This window comes from Gossypium raimondii, chromosome 11 (assembly GCF_025698545.1).
Source record: "Gossypium raimondii isolate GPD5lz chromosome 11, ASM2569854v1, whole genome shotgun sequence".
Classification (NCBI taxonomy): domain Eukaryota; kingdom Viridiplantae; phylum Streptophyta; class Magnoliopsida; order Malvales; family Malvaceae; genus Gossypium; species Gossypium raimondii.
Window position 1 is genome coordinate 1,849,174 of NC_068575.1, and position 18,108 is coordinate 1,867,281.

General features: G+C 31.1%; 3 protein-coding genes across 3 annotated transcripts; all 3 read left to right on the forward strand.

Annotated features, from left to right (window-relative positions):
- Nucleotides 1-2,413: 2,413 nt before the first annotated feature.
- Nucleotides 2,414-3,426, forward strand: LOC105761639 (dehydration-responsive element-binding protein 2F). The gene has a single exon (XM_012579504.2). The coding sequence runs from the start codon at nucleotides 2,441-2,443 to the stop codon at nucleotides 3,290-3,292; it is 852 nt and encodes a 283-aa protein (XP_012434958.1). The 5' UTR covers nucleotides 2,414-2,440; the 3' UTR covers nucleotides 3,293-3,426.
- A 10,121-nt stretch (nucleotides 3,427-13,547) lies between these two features.
- Nucleotides 13,548-13,998, forward strand: LOC105761631 (arabinogalactan protein 23). Its single transcript, XM_012579495.2, has one exon. The coding sequence runs from the start codon at nucleotides 13,649-13,651 to the stop codon at nucleotides 13,886-13,888; it is 240 nt and encodes a 79-aa protein (XP_012434949.1). The 5' UTR covers nucleotides 13,548-13,648; the 3' UTR covers nucleotides 13,889-13,998.
- Nucleotides 13,999-17,548: 3,550 nt separating this feature from the next.
- On the forward strand, nucleotides 17,549-18,003 carry LOC128034528 (arabinogalactan protein 23-like). Its single transcript, XM_052623004.1, has one exon. It carries the CDS (start codon nucleotides 17,655-17,657, stop codon nucleotides 17,892-17,894), a length of 240 nt encoding a protein of 79 aa, XP_052478964.1. The 5' UTR covers nucleotides 17,549-17,654; the 3' UTR covers nucleotides 17,895-18,003.
- Nucleotides 18,004-18,108: the final 105 nt, after the last annotated feature.

Here is an 18,108-nt window from a genome sequence, read left to right on the forward strand (position 1 = left end):
TTTACACCAGCACATACTTATTTACTACAATACAATCCTTTTAGAAGAATCCTAGGGAGATGATATATATTAATTGCTGGTCCCCCATCCATCCATGAAAATTTTACATCAATTTTCTATTTTTGTTGATGTTTATTGTAATTGATTATGATAATATTTATTACGTTTGACATGGTATAATCGACTGTATAATCATGATTAACCCGTGAAAGACAAGATAGGTAGTATATGTTTGCTTATTGTCTTGGTTTGGGACTATGTTAAAATTTAAGGATAGTTCACAAGGACGAAACCAGAAAATTTTTTAGGGGCTGAAAGTAAATTGTAATTTTTACGATAGAAAAAATGCAATTCCACCATTTTAATAGACTATATCTTTATCATTTTTAAAGAATTAAATCAAATTTTTATATTTTTAGGGGGGGCAAAGTACAATTTTACCTTTACTAATTTAAAATTTTAAAAATTTTAGAGGGACCATATAGAAATTTTTTCATTATAGGGGGGCTAGGCCCTTGCCAGCTCCCTTAATTTCGCCACTGATCGTTCATCTACTTATTGTTTTATATGGATTTAATCTTTGTGTTTTTATTTGCTCGAAATAGATTTCTTTAGTTTAAAAATTAGGTATAATTACAAATTTAGTACTAAACTTTTATAATCTTTTCAATTTGACCCATACTCATTATTTTTTTCTCTTAAATTAGCCCTTACTCCTTTTCTTTTTCTCAAATTGAACAAATTCCATTACAATTTGAAGGAACCATTATAAATTGCAGCAAATGTTGCACATGACAGCTTATATGATACTTCACCTGTATTTCATAGTTGACGTGTCACTACTTTATCTTATATATCACATAAGCAAATAATTAAAATTTATAAAAACAAAAATCTAAAAAAATAAAAATTTTATAAAATTTCCCAAAATTACAAATAGAAAATAAAATCTCTTCAAATTTATAAAAGTAGTAAAAATGTAACGAGCACATAATTTTTCTTTTTACTTTTTAAAATCAAATTATTTGTATATGCATATACAAATATATATACTAGTCAAATAATGACATGTAAAATACAAAAAAAAACACATCATATTTAAATGATGTTAACAAAAAGAGTTACCGAAAGGACTGAAAAGTGAAATTTGAATAGTAGAGGGATCAATTTTATGTACTTTTGAGTTTTAATCTTGAATTTTTTTCCTTTTCATATTTTATTGTTAAATTTGAAGTATAAAATATTTATTGACATAACATATAATACAAGATAGTGATATTTCAACTAAAATATATGTAGACCGTCACATAGATTATCATGTTAGCATCTAATGTAATTTCTAGTTAAATCGTAATAGAGTTTGTCCAATTTCATGATAAATAAAAGGTTAAGGAAAAGTAAGGGATAAATTGATAAAAAACTATAAAAGTTGAGATCTGAACCTGTAAATTTGCTTGATTTTTAAATGAAATTTACGGAAAAGGTTATCTCAAGAATTGAAAAGGACTGATTTGAAAAGTTAAAAATAAATTTTTTGAGCAAATAAAAATGGGGACTAATTAAATTAATGCAAACCGATAATTACAAGAATTATCTTTAAAATTTAACTTTAATAAGAATTATTTTTAAATTTAAGGAAACCCTAAACCCTAAATCCATCAAAATTAAGATCATAGGACTTTGGATAATCTTTTTATTTCGGGTCAATCTGAATTTCTAATGAAGGGCTAAAATATTATATTTAAATTTAAATTTAATATAAATATAAAACTAGTTTTAATATTAATTAGAGCTTGACTTTATTAAAGATATTGAAAAACAAATGTGGGTAAGTGAATATTTAGTCCATGGCCACGTATACTTTGAATCTTAAATTAGTCATTTATATCTATACGAATCAATTAAATTAGATTTATTGATGTGGCTTTAAATTCGAAAATTCAATCTAAACTCGATTCAATTCGATAATAAAAAAGTTAATCATTCAGCTTCGTCTAAGTTAAATTTAAAATAACATCAATGTGAAAATCCAACTTGGTCAATTCTAGTTCAACCTAACTCAATTTAATAATAAAAAGTCAATAGTTTAAACTCGTAATGACCTGAACTCGAAAGAATCTACAAGCAGACAAGTAACTCAAAATGATTCAAATTTTGAATAGAACACCTTAAATAATCCGATCCCAAATCAGTCCGATCTTGAGATTTATCCAATTAAGAAATATTTTTGGTATTTAAGTTTTTGGCTAGATATTTAAGTTGGGTATGTTGAAAAAATACTGTAGCTCCCTGGTAACGGTCACAGGAGCTTGAATTGTTTTTCGCATAACGTGAAAACATTTAAAACCAAACTACACTTCCCACTACAAATCCCCGCGCCATTCACTCCCATGGTTCCACATCTTCACTCGCTCACTCACTCACTCACTCATCTCCTTCTATGGACAGCTACAAACGATCGCCATTGAAGCCATGGAAGAAAGGTCCAACACGAGGCAAAGGTGGTCCACAGAACGCATCGTGCCAGTACCGTGGTGTCCGTCAACGTACGTGGGGCAAATGGGTTGCCGAAATAAGGGAACCCAAGAAACGAACCAGGCTATGGTTAGGCTCATTCGCCACCGCCGAAGAAGCCGCCATGGCTTACGATGACGCCGCTAGGAGGTTGTACGGCCCGGAAGCTTACCTCAACCTCCCTCACCTTCAACGAATCCCCACCACTACCACCACCAACTTATCCAACAAATCGTCGACACAAAAGTTCAAATGGATCCCATCAAACAACTTCGTCTCCATGTTCCCTTCTTCTTCCCCTGGTTTGCTCAACATAAATGCTCAGCCTAGTGTTCATGTTATTCACCAGAGGCTTCAAGAACTTAAAAACAATGGGGTTTTGAAAACAAAAACAGATACCCAAAGCAAAAACATAGCTGATGATGTTCAAATGAAAGAGAAAGATGTTGTTGGGGTTTCATCAGATAAGCCACAGATTGATTTGCATGAGTTTCTTCAACAATTGGGGATTAAAAAAGATGAAAAAAAGCAATGTGAAGAAGAAGCTGTTGTTAATAACAATGATGATGCTGAGAGTACTTTAACAGCAATGGATTCAACGATGAAAGATTATTATGATGAGTTGGTTCCATTTGGTGAGAATAGTAGCTTCAATTGGGATGCCATGATTGAGATGCATGGTGGTGTTGATGGTTTCCATGGAGTTGAAGCTAGTTTCCAAGTTCATGATCATGGTTATGAAGAAGATCTAGCTTTTCCTACTATTTGGAACTTTTAAATATATGATTTATCTTTTGATCTTTAGTGGATCTTTGAGCTTGGAATATGATCGATGATACTAGTTTTGGAGGTTGTAAATTGTGATGCTATTTGGAATAATGGTAGAAAGTTTTGTGGGTTTTGGTTTTTTTATATTCTTAATTGTTGCATTAGCATCTATAATAGAAATTATGTTATTGAAAGTTGATAGTCATATTCCATATATATATATTTAGATATAAGTAAGAAAATATGACATTACCTATAACTTTAAGTGATGGGAGAAGCGTCAATGTATATATCTATAAAAATTCAATCCATATATTTAGATTATACTTTGAACATTAACAACACATTACTTTAATCAATGTATCTACTAATATTCAATGCACCTTGTAAATGGCTTTTACCAATATACTTAAATAGTTGATTATGAACTTTTTATGTGTTCATGATGGGTCACAAATTCCAACAAGCCATACATGTGATGGCGTTCAATATCAAAGACGTCTTGAAGCTTCAATTAAGGCTCCAATTGGATGTGCTTAGCTTCAAAAAAGTAAAAACACTAATGAGATAAACTTTGAAGATTATTATAGGGATTTGTTCACTTCAACTGGACATAAACAATGGGGTCATGTTTTGGATATTGTGCCTTCCTTGGTTACAGAAGAAATGAATTTGAAGCTAATGGAGAAAGTGAGAGAATAGGAAATTATGGAAGTAGGGTTCTAATTGGGCCTGATGGGTACTCTAGTATTTTCCATAAGAAATAATAGGATAATGAGGGATTTGAAGACTGTCTATAATAAGGTGGAGTGGAATCTTTTAGAAGGTGTGTGAGAGAGATTTGGTTTTGATACAAAATGGATAAAGTTGATGATGAAGTTCTTAAATTATTTTCTTATAATATAGTTGTCATCGGCAAGAAAATTAACACAATTTTCCCAACTAGAGGTCTTAGGCAAGGGGATTCTCCATCCTCTTATTGCTTCTTCTTGTGGATGTCATGTCTAGAATGATAAATAAAGGAATTAAAATGAGCAAACATTGTCCACATTTGTCTTGCCTATTATCTGAAGATGGTTCCTTAATCTTTTATGGCAGAAAATATGGAGAATTGTGAGATTATAAACTGCCGTTTTGACTGAATTTAGTGAGGCCTCTAGGCAGAGGATCAACTTTAACAAACCAAGTATAAATTTCAGTACAAATGTGCCACAATATGTTAATCTTGCAGTTGTTGGAAAGTTGCATATTCAAGAGGCCAACGATCCAGGAAGTTTGAAGCAAAATGTGTAGCAGTGGGATATGTGAAGGAAAAAAGTGTTAAGGAAGGTGCAATCATAGAAACAAAATCCGCTGATAATGAAGACAATAGCAACAACAATACTTGTTTACACAATTCAATGTTTCAAGATACCAATGAAGTTGTGTAATGAGATAAATTTAGCTCTGCCAGATTTCCTGTGGGTCAAGGTAAGGAAGAAAAAAAGATGCATTGGGTGAGCTGGTTGAATCCTAGAAAGAGAAAAGAAAAAGGGGGAATTGGGTTCAAAGATATTCTCAATGTTTTTAACAATGCATTTTGGGTAAATATGTTGAAGGGGATTTATTTTCCTTGAAGCCAAGAAAGGTGGAAAGGTGCAATGGTATGTTTTGAATGGGGAAAATGGTTTTGAGAATGAAGTATCCCTATATACCAAGGTAGAAGAGATTATAGAATTATATGGCTAACTAATGTATATGGGGAGTACATTGCCAAATCAGGTTGTCATTTGTTGAAAGATAAGGTCGAAGCTAGAATAGATTATCAACTTCAAGAAAGTATAGAAAATTTTTGTTATAATTGAAAGATTATAAGTAATCCAAAAGTTACGTTACTTGGTTATTTATTAGTAGTTGTAACTAGTCATAGTGCTGAGTTATGTCTTTTGTCACTAAAAAATGTGATTATCAATTTGGATAGTTATGTTTATATAATTATATGAAGAGATACGAGAGTTATTAATAAATAGGACTCAACGTTCACATATACCAAGGCGAATCAAAACCGAATTTAAACATAATTCAATCTAATTTAATTATAATAAATAAATAATTGTACCAATTTAAATTGAATCGAATTGATCTTAACTCATAACAACATGAACAAATAGTCGAAAATGATTTAAACTTAAAGTAATCAAAACTCGTAATGATTCAACTCAAAAACTCAATCTTCAAATTTAAATGATTCAAAAACTTGTTCAATTGAATTTTTTAAGTCCAGATCATATCTGCTATTTTTTTATACAATACTTAGAATACTCATAGTACTTCTCCAACCATTAAATATGAGAATTATGCATTTTAACACACTCAAACTTACATCCTACAACATTAATAACAATAGCTTTATCAATTGAGTTATGGTAATGATTATTTTGAGTTTCCAGCTATTATATATATAAAGTTGGGGTATGATTTGAGTTGGAATGTGTTGGCAGAATAATTGATAGGTTGTAGTGAATCATTGGTGTTATACAGCGAAGAAATTGATTCTCATGCCCCTTCCTACCATATCTCACTTTTTTTACTAATATATTATTTAAAATATGTGCCCCTACCTACCAAATTATTGTCAGGTTTTTATACAAGTTCGATAAAAATATTAGAGAAACTCTTATATCTGAAAAATAAATAAATAATGGTGAGTTTGGATGGACGGTACATTCACTTGCGGTTAGTGTAAACATAGCAGTGGCGGTGAAATTAGATATTGTAGCGATACTGTAGCGTGAGACAAAAAGTAAACTAAACTCACTGCACCGCGGTCAATCGCCCATCTAAACCCACCCTAAATGTTTAATATTTTAAAATTGTATATTAACCTTCCTTTAATTTTTTTTTTCTGTTAAATAATAATGGAGAACATTAATTTAGTCCCTAAACTATAACTAAAATATCATTTTAATTTTTAAAATAATTCTAATTTTTTTAAAAAAATCTTAAAAATAAATATAAATTATTAAAAAAAATTAATTCTAATTTAACAGCAGTTTCCGACCTTGCATTTCTTTATTAACTTTTAAAAGTCGTACTGAAAGTAAATTCCTACAACAAAAACTTGATTGTTTTTAAATTATTTCAATTCAACACAATCAGCATACTGTACTGACGAAAACATAAATAAAAGAAATTCAAAGTTAAAATTATGATAAAATGGATCCAATCGAATTAACAGTGAAAGACAGGAGAATTGGATCCAATCGAATTATTTTCAATTTAATACTGAAATACCAAATCGATTGTTTTGGGCAATGAATACTGTAAGAAAAAAAATGCTCAAATATAATAATAATACTCAATGAATCAACTTCATTACAATCAATCCCATGAAGTAACAAAGAATGAAATTAAAAACAAAACCCAAAAATAAATCAATGGTACAAAAAGACCACCCAAAAAAAAAATCCCATAAATTTAAGCTTTCAACAAAGCAAGAAGAGACACAACCAAAGAAAACCCAACAGCAGCGGTGGAAACGCCCACGGAGAAACCGGCACCGGCGTCTGGAGACGGAGAAGGCGCCTCACTAACTTGTGCCGTGGCGGCGGTTAAGAATGCCATGAATAAAGCGACCAAAAGAGCCTTCATGATGCTAACTTGAGCCATTTTTCTGAAGCGGAGAGGAGCAAAAAAATTTCTTTGGGAGACAGAAATTTGTTTGCTTTGTTTGGGGTTTGGTTTGATTTAGGGTTCGGTGAGGGGGAAGGAGAATATTTATAGGCGGAGAGAGTGGCGCGTGGGACCTACGTACAGCTGGGTAACGTTCATATAACGGCTAATAAATTAGGCCGACAAAAGAAAATAAATTGAAATTGTGTGAAACGTTCACTTAACGTTTATATATAATTTGGTTATCTACCAGCTGCCACATCATCACTTCAATTATTCCATTTAAATTTTTAAAAATAATATTCCTTCAATTTAAAAAATTTTAATTATACTAAATATTTTTCAATTAAAATACTATTTTATATGTTTAATATTTTATGAAAATAAATTTGGAATTAATTTAATATAAATTAATAAATTATTAGATAAATTGAAATTAAAAATATAATGTAATGAAATTAAAACATAATACATCATTGTGAATCAATCACTTCAAAATCTAATTTTAATCGAATAGAGTTACTTTAATCTTGAAAAAATAAAATGTAATATTGCTTATTGTATACATATGTGTAGCTGAGATGAGATAAAATGTTGAAATGATTCATGTTTGATATGTTAAACTAGATGCAAATATCTTGAGAGTGCATCGGAAATCATATCGAGAAATTGAGTGATCTATTAGTATATATGCATCCTTGATGTTAATGTGAAATGTTGGTTGGTTAACATGGGTTTTCTTGTTACTTATTTTTATCAGATTTGTTATGTTTGTAATTGAATTCAAGTTATGTTAGCAACATTGAGTAATCATAACTCAGCGTACATATTTATTTGTTTTCATGCGCAAGTTGTGGATAAAAGCTATAAATATTTTGCGGTCAAGCATCCAACTCTCCAACTCAACTCAAAAAGCCATTACAATCATGTTTTGTATGCAAAAATTAAGAGAAAATTTTTTAACAGTTTTGAAGTCATATGACATGTACCTAGGTTGGTTGGTTTGATGCCTAATTTAGTTTTGCCACTTTAAGTAAGTGGCCCATAATGCTTAAGAGGTTAGATTTTATCTTTTGACTATTAGTTAATTATGCTTGTTTATGTTGGTTTGATTGTTTGAATTGGTTTATTAAGTGTTTATGAATGGAAGATTATAATTTAGTGATGGTTGAATGTGTTTAGATGGGTTAATTTGAGATTATGGTTTAAGGTAAGCTTTAGGTCAGTTTGAGTTCAACTGTCTAAGGTTTTGGCAAGTTAGAAGTGGGAAATTTTGTTCATTTGGTCTTTAAGTCTCGATACAAGGAGAACATGCCTCAATACTATTAAAAAATTCTCTTAATTTTTGCATTCAAGAGCCCGATGCCTCGATACATAACTAATTAGTCTCGAGACAATTGCTCTTAGGTCTCGGGACAAGTGGTCTTTGTCTCAAGATAGAAGTACATTGAAGCTAAATTAATTTTTTTTCCTTATTCCAAGTATTGATACAAGAGCTCTTGTCTCAAGACATTCAAACATCGAACCAAAAATAGGAAAACATGAGAGGTCAATCTCGAGACATAAAGGACCTTGCCTCGAGACTCAACTCGAGACATGTTAACTTTGAAGCTAAAATTTACAAAATAATTTATGACCTGTCTCGAGATTCTCCATGTCTGGAGACAACTTGAAATATGACATTTGAGTTTGGTTTCAAGTCCTAACTCTAATATTAACTTATTATAACCCCTTGTATGTAGATGAAATTGATTCTTATGTACGTCAAATGTTATTTGTTGATCATAGTGAATAGGCTTATTGTTTTGAATGATGAATAAGAATTTAATTTTGCAAATTTATGTCAAGTTAGTTTGAGTTGTTTCGACGACGTAATGTGATGTCACACATTCAGACCCGACAATCAACTTGGGTGTGGGGTGTCACACACAACCTTCTCGACTATGACTTTGCCCATAGGCAACACTTCACCAGCCATGGCCCTCGCAAATGTAACAAATCGATTTTAGCTAAATCGAAACAGTGGTTTTAGAACCACAAATCCGAGGTTGTAAAATTTTATTATTATTTTAATATTTACAGCATGATATTAGAGTTGTGTGAAATTTTCGTAAAGAAATTTTATCGTTTAAGTGTTTAATTCAGTAAAAAGGACTAAATCGCGTAAAGCGTAAAAGTTAAGTTCTAATAGCTAAAGGTATTAAATAACTATAGGGCTTTAAAGTGAAAGTCTTTATATGGTAATTAGACCATTAATGTTGATAGTGGAATGTGATGGCTTGGGATTTGTGTAAATTTTAAATGTTTTAAAGGTTATAAAAGTAAATTAATTAATAATGATAAATTAAGTAAAATAAAGTAAAGGTATCATCTTTTCTTCTCCATCTTCAACTGCATTTTAGGGCAAGAAAGCCATTTGAGAGCTTTTACATTCGGCAACTATTTCATAGCTTGTGTGGTATGTATTTTTGTCCCATTTTTAATTATTTCAATGTTTTTGTGATCGTTGCTTTGTAATGTAGCTAGCCCTTGCTTCTGAATTCGAAATTGTTAAAGATTTAACATGTTGTCATTGTTGAATGCTTGAGTAAATTGATGATTTATGATAGATTATGAATATTTGATGTTAGATTTTCATCTTTTATAAAGTGATTTTTTTGAGAAAAATGTCAATTTTGGACTAAATTGTGAAATGTGGAAATTTAGTGATTAAAATGTGAAATAAATTGAAAATATAGGATGATAGTAATATATGGAAAATTCGGCTAGCTTGGGTTTGTGTTTAATTTCATGAAATTGTGATTTTATTTGATAATGACTAAATTGCAAAAATGTGAAATTATGGGGGAAAAGTGTAAATGTACTTTAAAGAAAATTTTGGATTAAATTGAATAGGGAGATAATTAAATAAATTAATTTTGATATTATCTAGATCGAGGGAAAATCAAAGTATCGGATTAGTCGACCTAAATTCATCGATTCAGCGAATGAGGTAAGTTCGTATGTTTAATAAGCATTAAATTATACATGTTTAAATGCTTAATTGAGATAATTATGGTGAATGCTTAAATATTGAATTTAGTTGTGATTACAATGCTTTGGAAATGTTCGATGGAGATTCGACAAAGTAAAAGTCCCGGTTGAACCTTAGGAATAGATATGATACAAATGTCATGACATTAGGGTCACCGAAATTACGAGTAAGATCATATCTGGGATATGGCATCAATATTAGACATCATGTAAGACCATGTTTGGGACATTGGCATCGATATGTGATTTCGTGCAAGACCATGGCTGGGCTATTGGCATCGATATGTGATTATATGTAAGACTATATCTAGGATATGGCATTGTTACGTTACTATGTGTACGAGATCCCCGAGTATCCTTTAGTATTCCAAATGGTTCAATGGGAAAAGTAGATGAAACATGGTTATAAGTGATGGTACAACGAAAGCGAAGTATTCGTGACAGAAATCAACAAGTAAGTGAAAGTTGAGAATGGAAGTATGATCGAGTTAAGCAAGATAGGTATGTACATAACCTATGTGAGAATCGAATGAAAGTGAATTGGTGAGTTCATACCGTATCATGTATATGAAATGAGAAAGATATGTGTTTAAATATGTTGTATACCTAAATGTGCTCATTTGGCTATATGGAAGTATGAATTGAATGTTATATAAGAATTAAATTGATTAAACTTGTGAAAGCTAAGGTTAGCTATGTAAATGATTATATGATTGAGAATGAAATGAAATATGATCTATGTGACTTGTATAGATGAAATATGATATGTGTTAGAATTTGAAAAATCATTAAAAATTGTATAAAAAGAATTATGGGTTAGAATTTATATGATTAAAATTATAATGAGTCTATTTTCAAGAGAAACAAATGGGAATATCATCCGAATCCCGTACTAAGAGATAATTAATTTTTAGAGAAGAAGGGTCGGAACTGTCAGACAGCAGAATAGGGACAACTTTGAAGAACTAACTGTACTTATTGGTTAAACCAAAAAATTCTAAAAATTTTATGGTAAGAAGATATGTGAGTCTAGTTTCGGAAAAATCAAGAGGATCTTAATTTGGAGTTCCGTAGCACAAGATATAAAGAATTTAGTGACTATGACTCGAGTAGACAACTTGATGTGAACATGAGTAAATAGTGGAGCTATGTGCAATTTTGATCGTATTATCTTGAGAACATGTTGTGAGGATTGGTAAAAGCAGGTTAACTGATTTCTTATTATTTACATATCAACTTACTAAGCTTTAGTTTTCTACGTTTATAGTGTTCCGAAGGCTCGTTCGGGATGGAAATCGTCAGAGATCCCATCACACTATCCAGCTATGGTTTCGGTACTTAAAAGGTTTGAAATTTTGGTTATGTGGCATGTATAGGCTAGTTGGTTTGTTAAGTGTATAAGTGATTTTGGTTATTGGTGCCTTTATGTTTGAAGTGTATTGAGCCATGAGATTTGGCTTGTTTATAATGTGAGGTTTGATATGTAGATGGCCTTATAATAGGAATGTGATTGTGGTTATGTGGTAAGCTTTAGTAAAGTTATTGATGCATTAGTCGAAGTGTTCAAAATTGATATTCACGATTAATGGATAATGCTATATTATGTGCTTGTATAGGGTTGACCCTTATGGTTGGCGAATTGGCCTTGCAAATAACCTATATTCGTCCACGCGGCTGTTCAAACGGGCGTGAGATGTCTGTTACTTATAAATTTTTTAAAGTTTCAAAAATTTTTATGTGTAACTAATTTAGTCTCGAACCTTCTTAAAAGCATGTTTTAGATCTCGTAGACCTAGTTGAAGGACAATGTGATTATGAATGAATGTGATATGATGATATATGATCAATGTATATGAAATGTTTGTATAATGATGTGAATTGTTTGGTAACGCCTCTTAACCCTAGTCCGACGACGGATACGGGTTAAGGGTGTTACAACAAACGTTAAATAAAGACATATTTATTCAAGTTTAATTCATTTATAGTCAGTAAAAGTACTACGGAAGCCCTTGTACTTCGCGGTAGATTGCATTTCGATCCCTTTATTGAAAAATAAACAAATTAGCCCTTATATATATTTCAAAACTTGCAAATTAGACCGCCGTTAAATTTATCTGTAAAATGATGATGTGGCACGTTAAATCCTTGCTGAAAATGATTTTCATGGGTAAACTATAAAAATAGTCACCCAACTATGTCTTTTGTTCTATTTTGGTTACCCAATTATTAATTTTTTCGATTTAGTCACTCTGAGCTGATGTGGGCTTGTTTTATTGGTCTAGTAACAAAATTAGCTCTCTAATATTTATACATTCTATCAATTTGATCCTAAATATAAAAACATCAATGATTTAACCTCAATGTTTACAAAATTTGTCATTTTAATTATAATTCTAAAAAACAAATTTGACCCTCAATATTTATAAAATCTATCAATTTAGTCCTAACTCTAAAAATTTAAATATATATTTTCTAAAAGAAATTCATTTTAGCCCATAAGGACCCAATTGATTAAATAGTAATTGAATTGAAGTGTATATCCACCTTGAGAAAACAATTTCTTCAAATTTCATTAGATTAGTTGGTTGAATTGATTAAATAGTACATTGATTCGATTATTCAATAATAGAAATTGAATTCAAAATTTAGCTAACAAGACAAAAAATATTTAAAATTAAATAAAACATATTTCTCTAAATATATATATTTAAAATTTTATTAGAATTTTAAACAATAAATTGGGTTTTCCCCTATGTTTTGATCGATTTTCATCTTTGTAAATATAAAATTTTAAATTTTTTATATGTCTTATTTATGAAAAATTCTTAGTCATTATTAATCAATATTTTTAAAATGTATAACCATATAGTTTTAGGTTGAATCAAGAAATAAAAAAATTAATTAATTTGATATGAACAAAACAAAAATGATAAGTGTGTGACTAAAATAAAATATAACGAAAGACATAGTTAATAGATAAAATTTAAAGTATGATCTAATTTGTACGTTTCGAAATACATAAAGGTAAATTTAGCCACTATTTTAGTAAAAGGGTTGAAATGCAATTCACCCTAAATACAAGAGCTTATTTAGTACTTTTTTTTTTTGATAATCTAATTCAACCGTGAAAGTATCTGAAACTTTCTAAGTTGATACAATGCTTAAAACTACTCATAACTCATCCTAGCTTTTCAATGGGAGAATAAATCCGCTTGAATTCACATTCTCCTGCATTGATAATCATGTTTGACTATCACTTGGATATCCATGAATTTGTTTTTTCTCCCCCAACAAATTGACATTTCTATTCTGAATAATTTACAAAATGATATTGATTGAGGTAATTAGTCTTCTGTAATTTACTACTCTTGTTTCTCTTACCAAATAAAATAAAATAAAATAAAATAAAATCCCCTTACCTTAAAATCCAGTCAAAATCGCTAAAACAAATTCAAAAATTTGCATGTCTATCCCGCAAACCATGCAAAAACCAAACACGTAATTTTTTTTAAAATTTCGTCACTAAAAATAGCCATGAATTTTCACCTATAAATGATCCTCCCCAACACCATTCTTCTTCAGACCTGCAATAACAAAGCAAATAATAACAATCACCGGCGGATCCCCATTCACCAGTAGGTCTCATTCATTTCCGGTGCGTTTAATAATCCCTTTCTACGCCATGGACATGAAGAAGGTCTCCACCGCCATCATTGTTGCTGCCGCCTCAATGAGCGCCGTCATGGCCGCAGATGCACCTGCTCCTTCCCCTTCCGCAGGTGGTTCTAGCCCTAGCTCCTCTCCCGCTTTCGCCCCAGCAGCAGGCCCGGATTCCAGCGTCGCTGCCGCCACTTTGCCTGTTCTTGGATCATTGGTTGGGGCTTCCATTGTTTCTTTGTTTTCTTACATGCTACATGTATGAAAAATCAACATGTGAACGAATATTTTATTTTATTTTTTATTTTATTTGTAAGAAACATGTGATGAATAATGAAAAATTGAAATGGAGCTTTGGAAAGTATGTTGTGTTTATGCTAATGATTAACATGAAAATAACAATGAATTATTGAACTAACTAGTATGTAATTAGATAAATGTGAAATGTTGGTTGGTTAACTTGGGTTTTCTTCTTACTTATTTTTATTAGATTTGTTAGGTTTATAATTGAATTCAAGTTATGTTGGTTGGTTGGTTGGTTATTTTTATTAGATAAATGCGTAAGTTGTGGATAAAAGCTATAAATATTTCGCGGTCAAGCATCCAACTCTCCAACTCAGCTCAAAAAGCCATTACAATCATGTTTTGTATGCAAAAATTAAGAGAAATTCTTTTTAACAATTTTGAAGTCATATGACATGTACCTAGGTTGGTTGGTTGGATTCCTAATTTAGTTTTGCCACTTTAAGTAAGTGACCCATAATGCTTAAGAGGTTAGATTTTATCTTTTGACTATTAGTTAATTATGCTTGTTTATGTTGGTTTGATTGTTTGAATTGGTTTATTAAGTGTTTATTCATGGAAGATTATAATTTAGTGATGGTTGAATGTGTTTAGATGGGTTAATTTGAGATTATGGTTTAAGGTAAGCTTTAGGTCAGTTTGAGTTCAACTGTCTAAGGTTTTGGCAAGTTAGAAGTGGGAAATTTTGTTCATTTGGTCATTAAGTCTAGATACAAGGAGAACATGCCTCAATACTGTTAAAAAGAATTTCTCTTAATTTTTGCATTCAAGAGCCCGATGCCTCGATACATAACTAATTAGTCTCGAGACAATTGCTCCTAACTAATTAGTCTCGAGACAATTGCTCCTAGGTTTCGGGACAAGTGGTCTTTGTCTCAAGATAGAAGTACATCGAAGCTAAATTAATTTTTTTTCCTTATTCCAAGTCTTGATACAAGAGCTCTTGCCTCAAGACATTCAAACATCGAACCAAAAATAGGAAAACATGAGAGGTCAATCTCGAGGCATAAATGACCTTGCCTCTAGACGCAACTCGAGACATGTTAACTTTGAAGCTAAAATTTCCAAAATAATTTATGACCTGTCTCGAGATTCTCCATGTCTGGAGACATAACTTGAAATATGACATTTGAGTTTGGATTCAAGTCCTAACTCTAATATTAACTTATGATAACCCCTTGTATGTAGATGAAATTGATTCTTATGTACATCAAATGTTATTTGTTGATCATAATGAATAGGCTTAGTGTTTTGAACGATGAATAAGAATTTAATTTTGCAAATTTATGTCAAGTTAGTTTGAGTTGTTTCAATGACGTAATGTGATGTCACACAGTCGGACCCGACGATCAAGTTGGGTGTGGGGTGTCACACACAACCTTCTTGACTATGACTTCGCCCATAGGCAACACTTCACCAGCCATGACCCTCGCAAACGTATGTATGCTCTACACGTGGCTCACCTCTAATCTACCTTGCCAATGATAGGTGTTGAGTCATTCTTTTGCATGGAACATAAGTAAGACCCACATAGAGCTTTACTATGTCCACATTGATCCCATTATTGCTTATTTAGAAGTTCTACAATGTTTTCTAAGGGACCAAACAAGACAAGACCAATGAAGGCACGTGTTAGGGCCTAATGCCAATGGGTGATCATCCTTGCCTATAAATACCCCTCCCTAGCCTTGATATATTTCTTCTCCGACCTCTCTCTACGAGCACCTCACCACCGTTTAAACCACCATCCCCCTCTATTGCCAACCTCTTCTATAATCATCACTAAGTTTAAGCGAACAAAGATCAACACACATAGTTATAAATAAATGAACACGAAAATGATTTTACTTAACGAACACAAATTAAACACAAATAAGCTTTAAAAAAATAAATAAATGAACATAAATAAAGACATATTTATTCAAGTTCAATTCATTTATAGTCAGTAAAAGTACTAGGGAAGCCCTTGTGCTTAGCGGTAGATTGCATTTCGGTCCTTTTATTGAAAAATGAACAAATTAGCCCTTATATCTCTTTCAAAACTTGCAAATTAGACCGCCGTTAAATTTATCTTTAAGATGATGATGTGGCACGTTAAATCTTTGCTGAAAATAATTTTCATGGTTAACTATAAAAATAGTCACCCAACAATGTTTTTTGTTCTATTTTGCTTACCCTACTATTAATTTTTTTCGATTTAGTCACTCTGAGCTGATGTGGGCTTGTTTTATTGGTCTAGTAACAAAATTAGCTCTCTAATATTTATACATTCTATCGATTTGATCCTAAATATAAAAAATCAACAAATTTATCCCTCAATGTTTACAAAATTTGTCATATAATTCTAAAAATAATAAATTTGACCCTCAATATTTACAAAATCTATCAATTTAGTCCTAACTTTAAAAATTTAAATATATATTTTCTAAAAGAAATTCATTTTTAGCCCATAAGGACCCAATTGATTAAATAGTAATTGAACTGAAGTGTATATCCACCTTGAGAAAACAAATTCTTCAAATTTCATTAGATTGGTTGGTTGAATTGATTAAATAGTAAATTGATTCGATTATTGAATAGTAGAAATTTGAATTCAAAATTTAGCTAACAAAACAAAAGCTGTAAAAATTATTTAAAATTAAATAAAACATATTTCTCTAAATATATATATATTTAAGATTTTTATTGGATTTTTAAACAAGAAATTGGGTTTTTCCTATGTTTTGATTGATTTTCATCTTTGTAAATAGAAAATTTTTAAAATTTATTTTATATGTCTTATTTATGAAAATTCTTAGTCATTATTAATCAATGTTTTTAAAATGTAGACCATGTAGTTTTAGGTTGAATCAAGAAATAAAAATTAATTAATTTGATATGAACAAAACAAAAATAATTATTGGGTGGCCAAAATAGAATGCAACGAAAGACATAGTTAAGTGATCATTTTGTAATTTACCTATAAAAAATAATTTTCAGCATAGATTTAATGTTCTAGATCATCATTTAATTGATAAAATTTAAAGGATGATCTAATTTGTACATTTCGAAATACATAAAGGCTAATTTAGCCACTGATTCAGTAAAAGGGCTGAAATACAATTCATCCTAAATACATGAGCTTACTTAGTACATTTTTTTTAGAATCTAATTCAACCGTGAAAGTATCTGAAACTTTCTAAGTTGATACAATGCTTAGAACTACCTATAACTCATCCTAACTTTTCTATAGGAGGATAAACCCGCTCGAACCCACATTCTCCTGCATTGACAATGATGCTTGACTATCAATTGGATCTCCATGAATTTGTTTTTTCTCCCCGAACAAATTGATATTTCTATTCTGAATAATTTACAAAATGATATTGATTGAGGTAATTATTCTTCTGTAATTTACTACTTTTGTTTCTCTTACCAAATAAAATAAAATAAAATAAAATAAAATCCCCTTACCTTAAAATCCAGTCAAAATCGCTAAAACAAATTCAAAAATTTGCATGTCTATCCCGCAAAGCATGTGAAAACCAAACACGTAATTTTTCTTTTAAACTTCGTCACTAAAAATAGCCATGAATTTGCACCTATAAAATCACCTTCCCCACCACCCTTTTTCTTCAGACCTGCAATAACAAAGCAAATAATAACAATCACCGGCGGATCCCCATTCACCAGTTATTAAACGCAGGTCTCATTCATTTCCGGTGCGTTTAATAATCCCTTTATACGCCATGGACATGAAGAAGGTCTCCACCGCCATCATTGTTGCTGCCGCCTCAATGAGCGCCGTCATGGCCGCAGATGCACCTGCTCCTTCCCCTTCCGCAGGTGGTTCTAGCCCTAGCTCCTCTCCCGCTTTCGCCCCAGCAGCAGGCCCGGATTCCAGCGTCGCTGCCGCCACTTTGCCTGTTCTTGGATCATTGGTTGGGGCTTCCATTGTTTCTTTGTTTTCTTACATGCTACATGTATGAAAAATCAACATGTGAACGAATATTTTATTTTATTTTTATTTTATTTGTAAGAAACATGTGATGAATAATGAAAAATTGAAATGGAGCTTTGGAAAGTATGTTGTGTTTATGCTAATGATTAACATGAAAATAACAATGAATTATTGAACTAACTAGTATGTAATTAGATAAATGTGAAATGTTGGTTGGTTAACTTGGGTTTTCTTGTTACTTA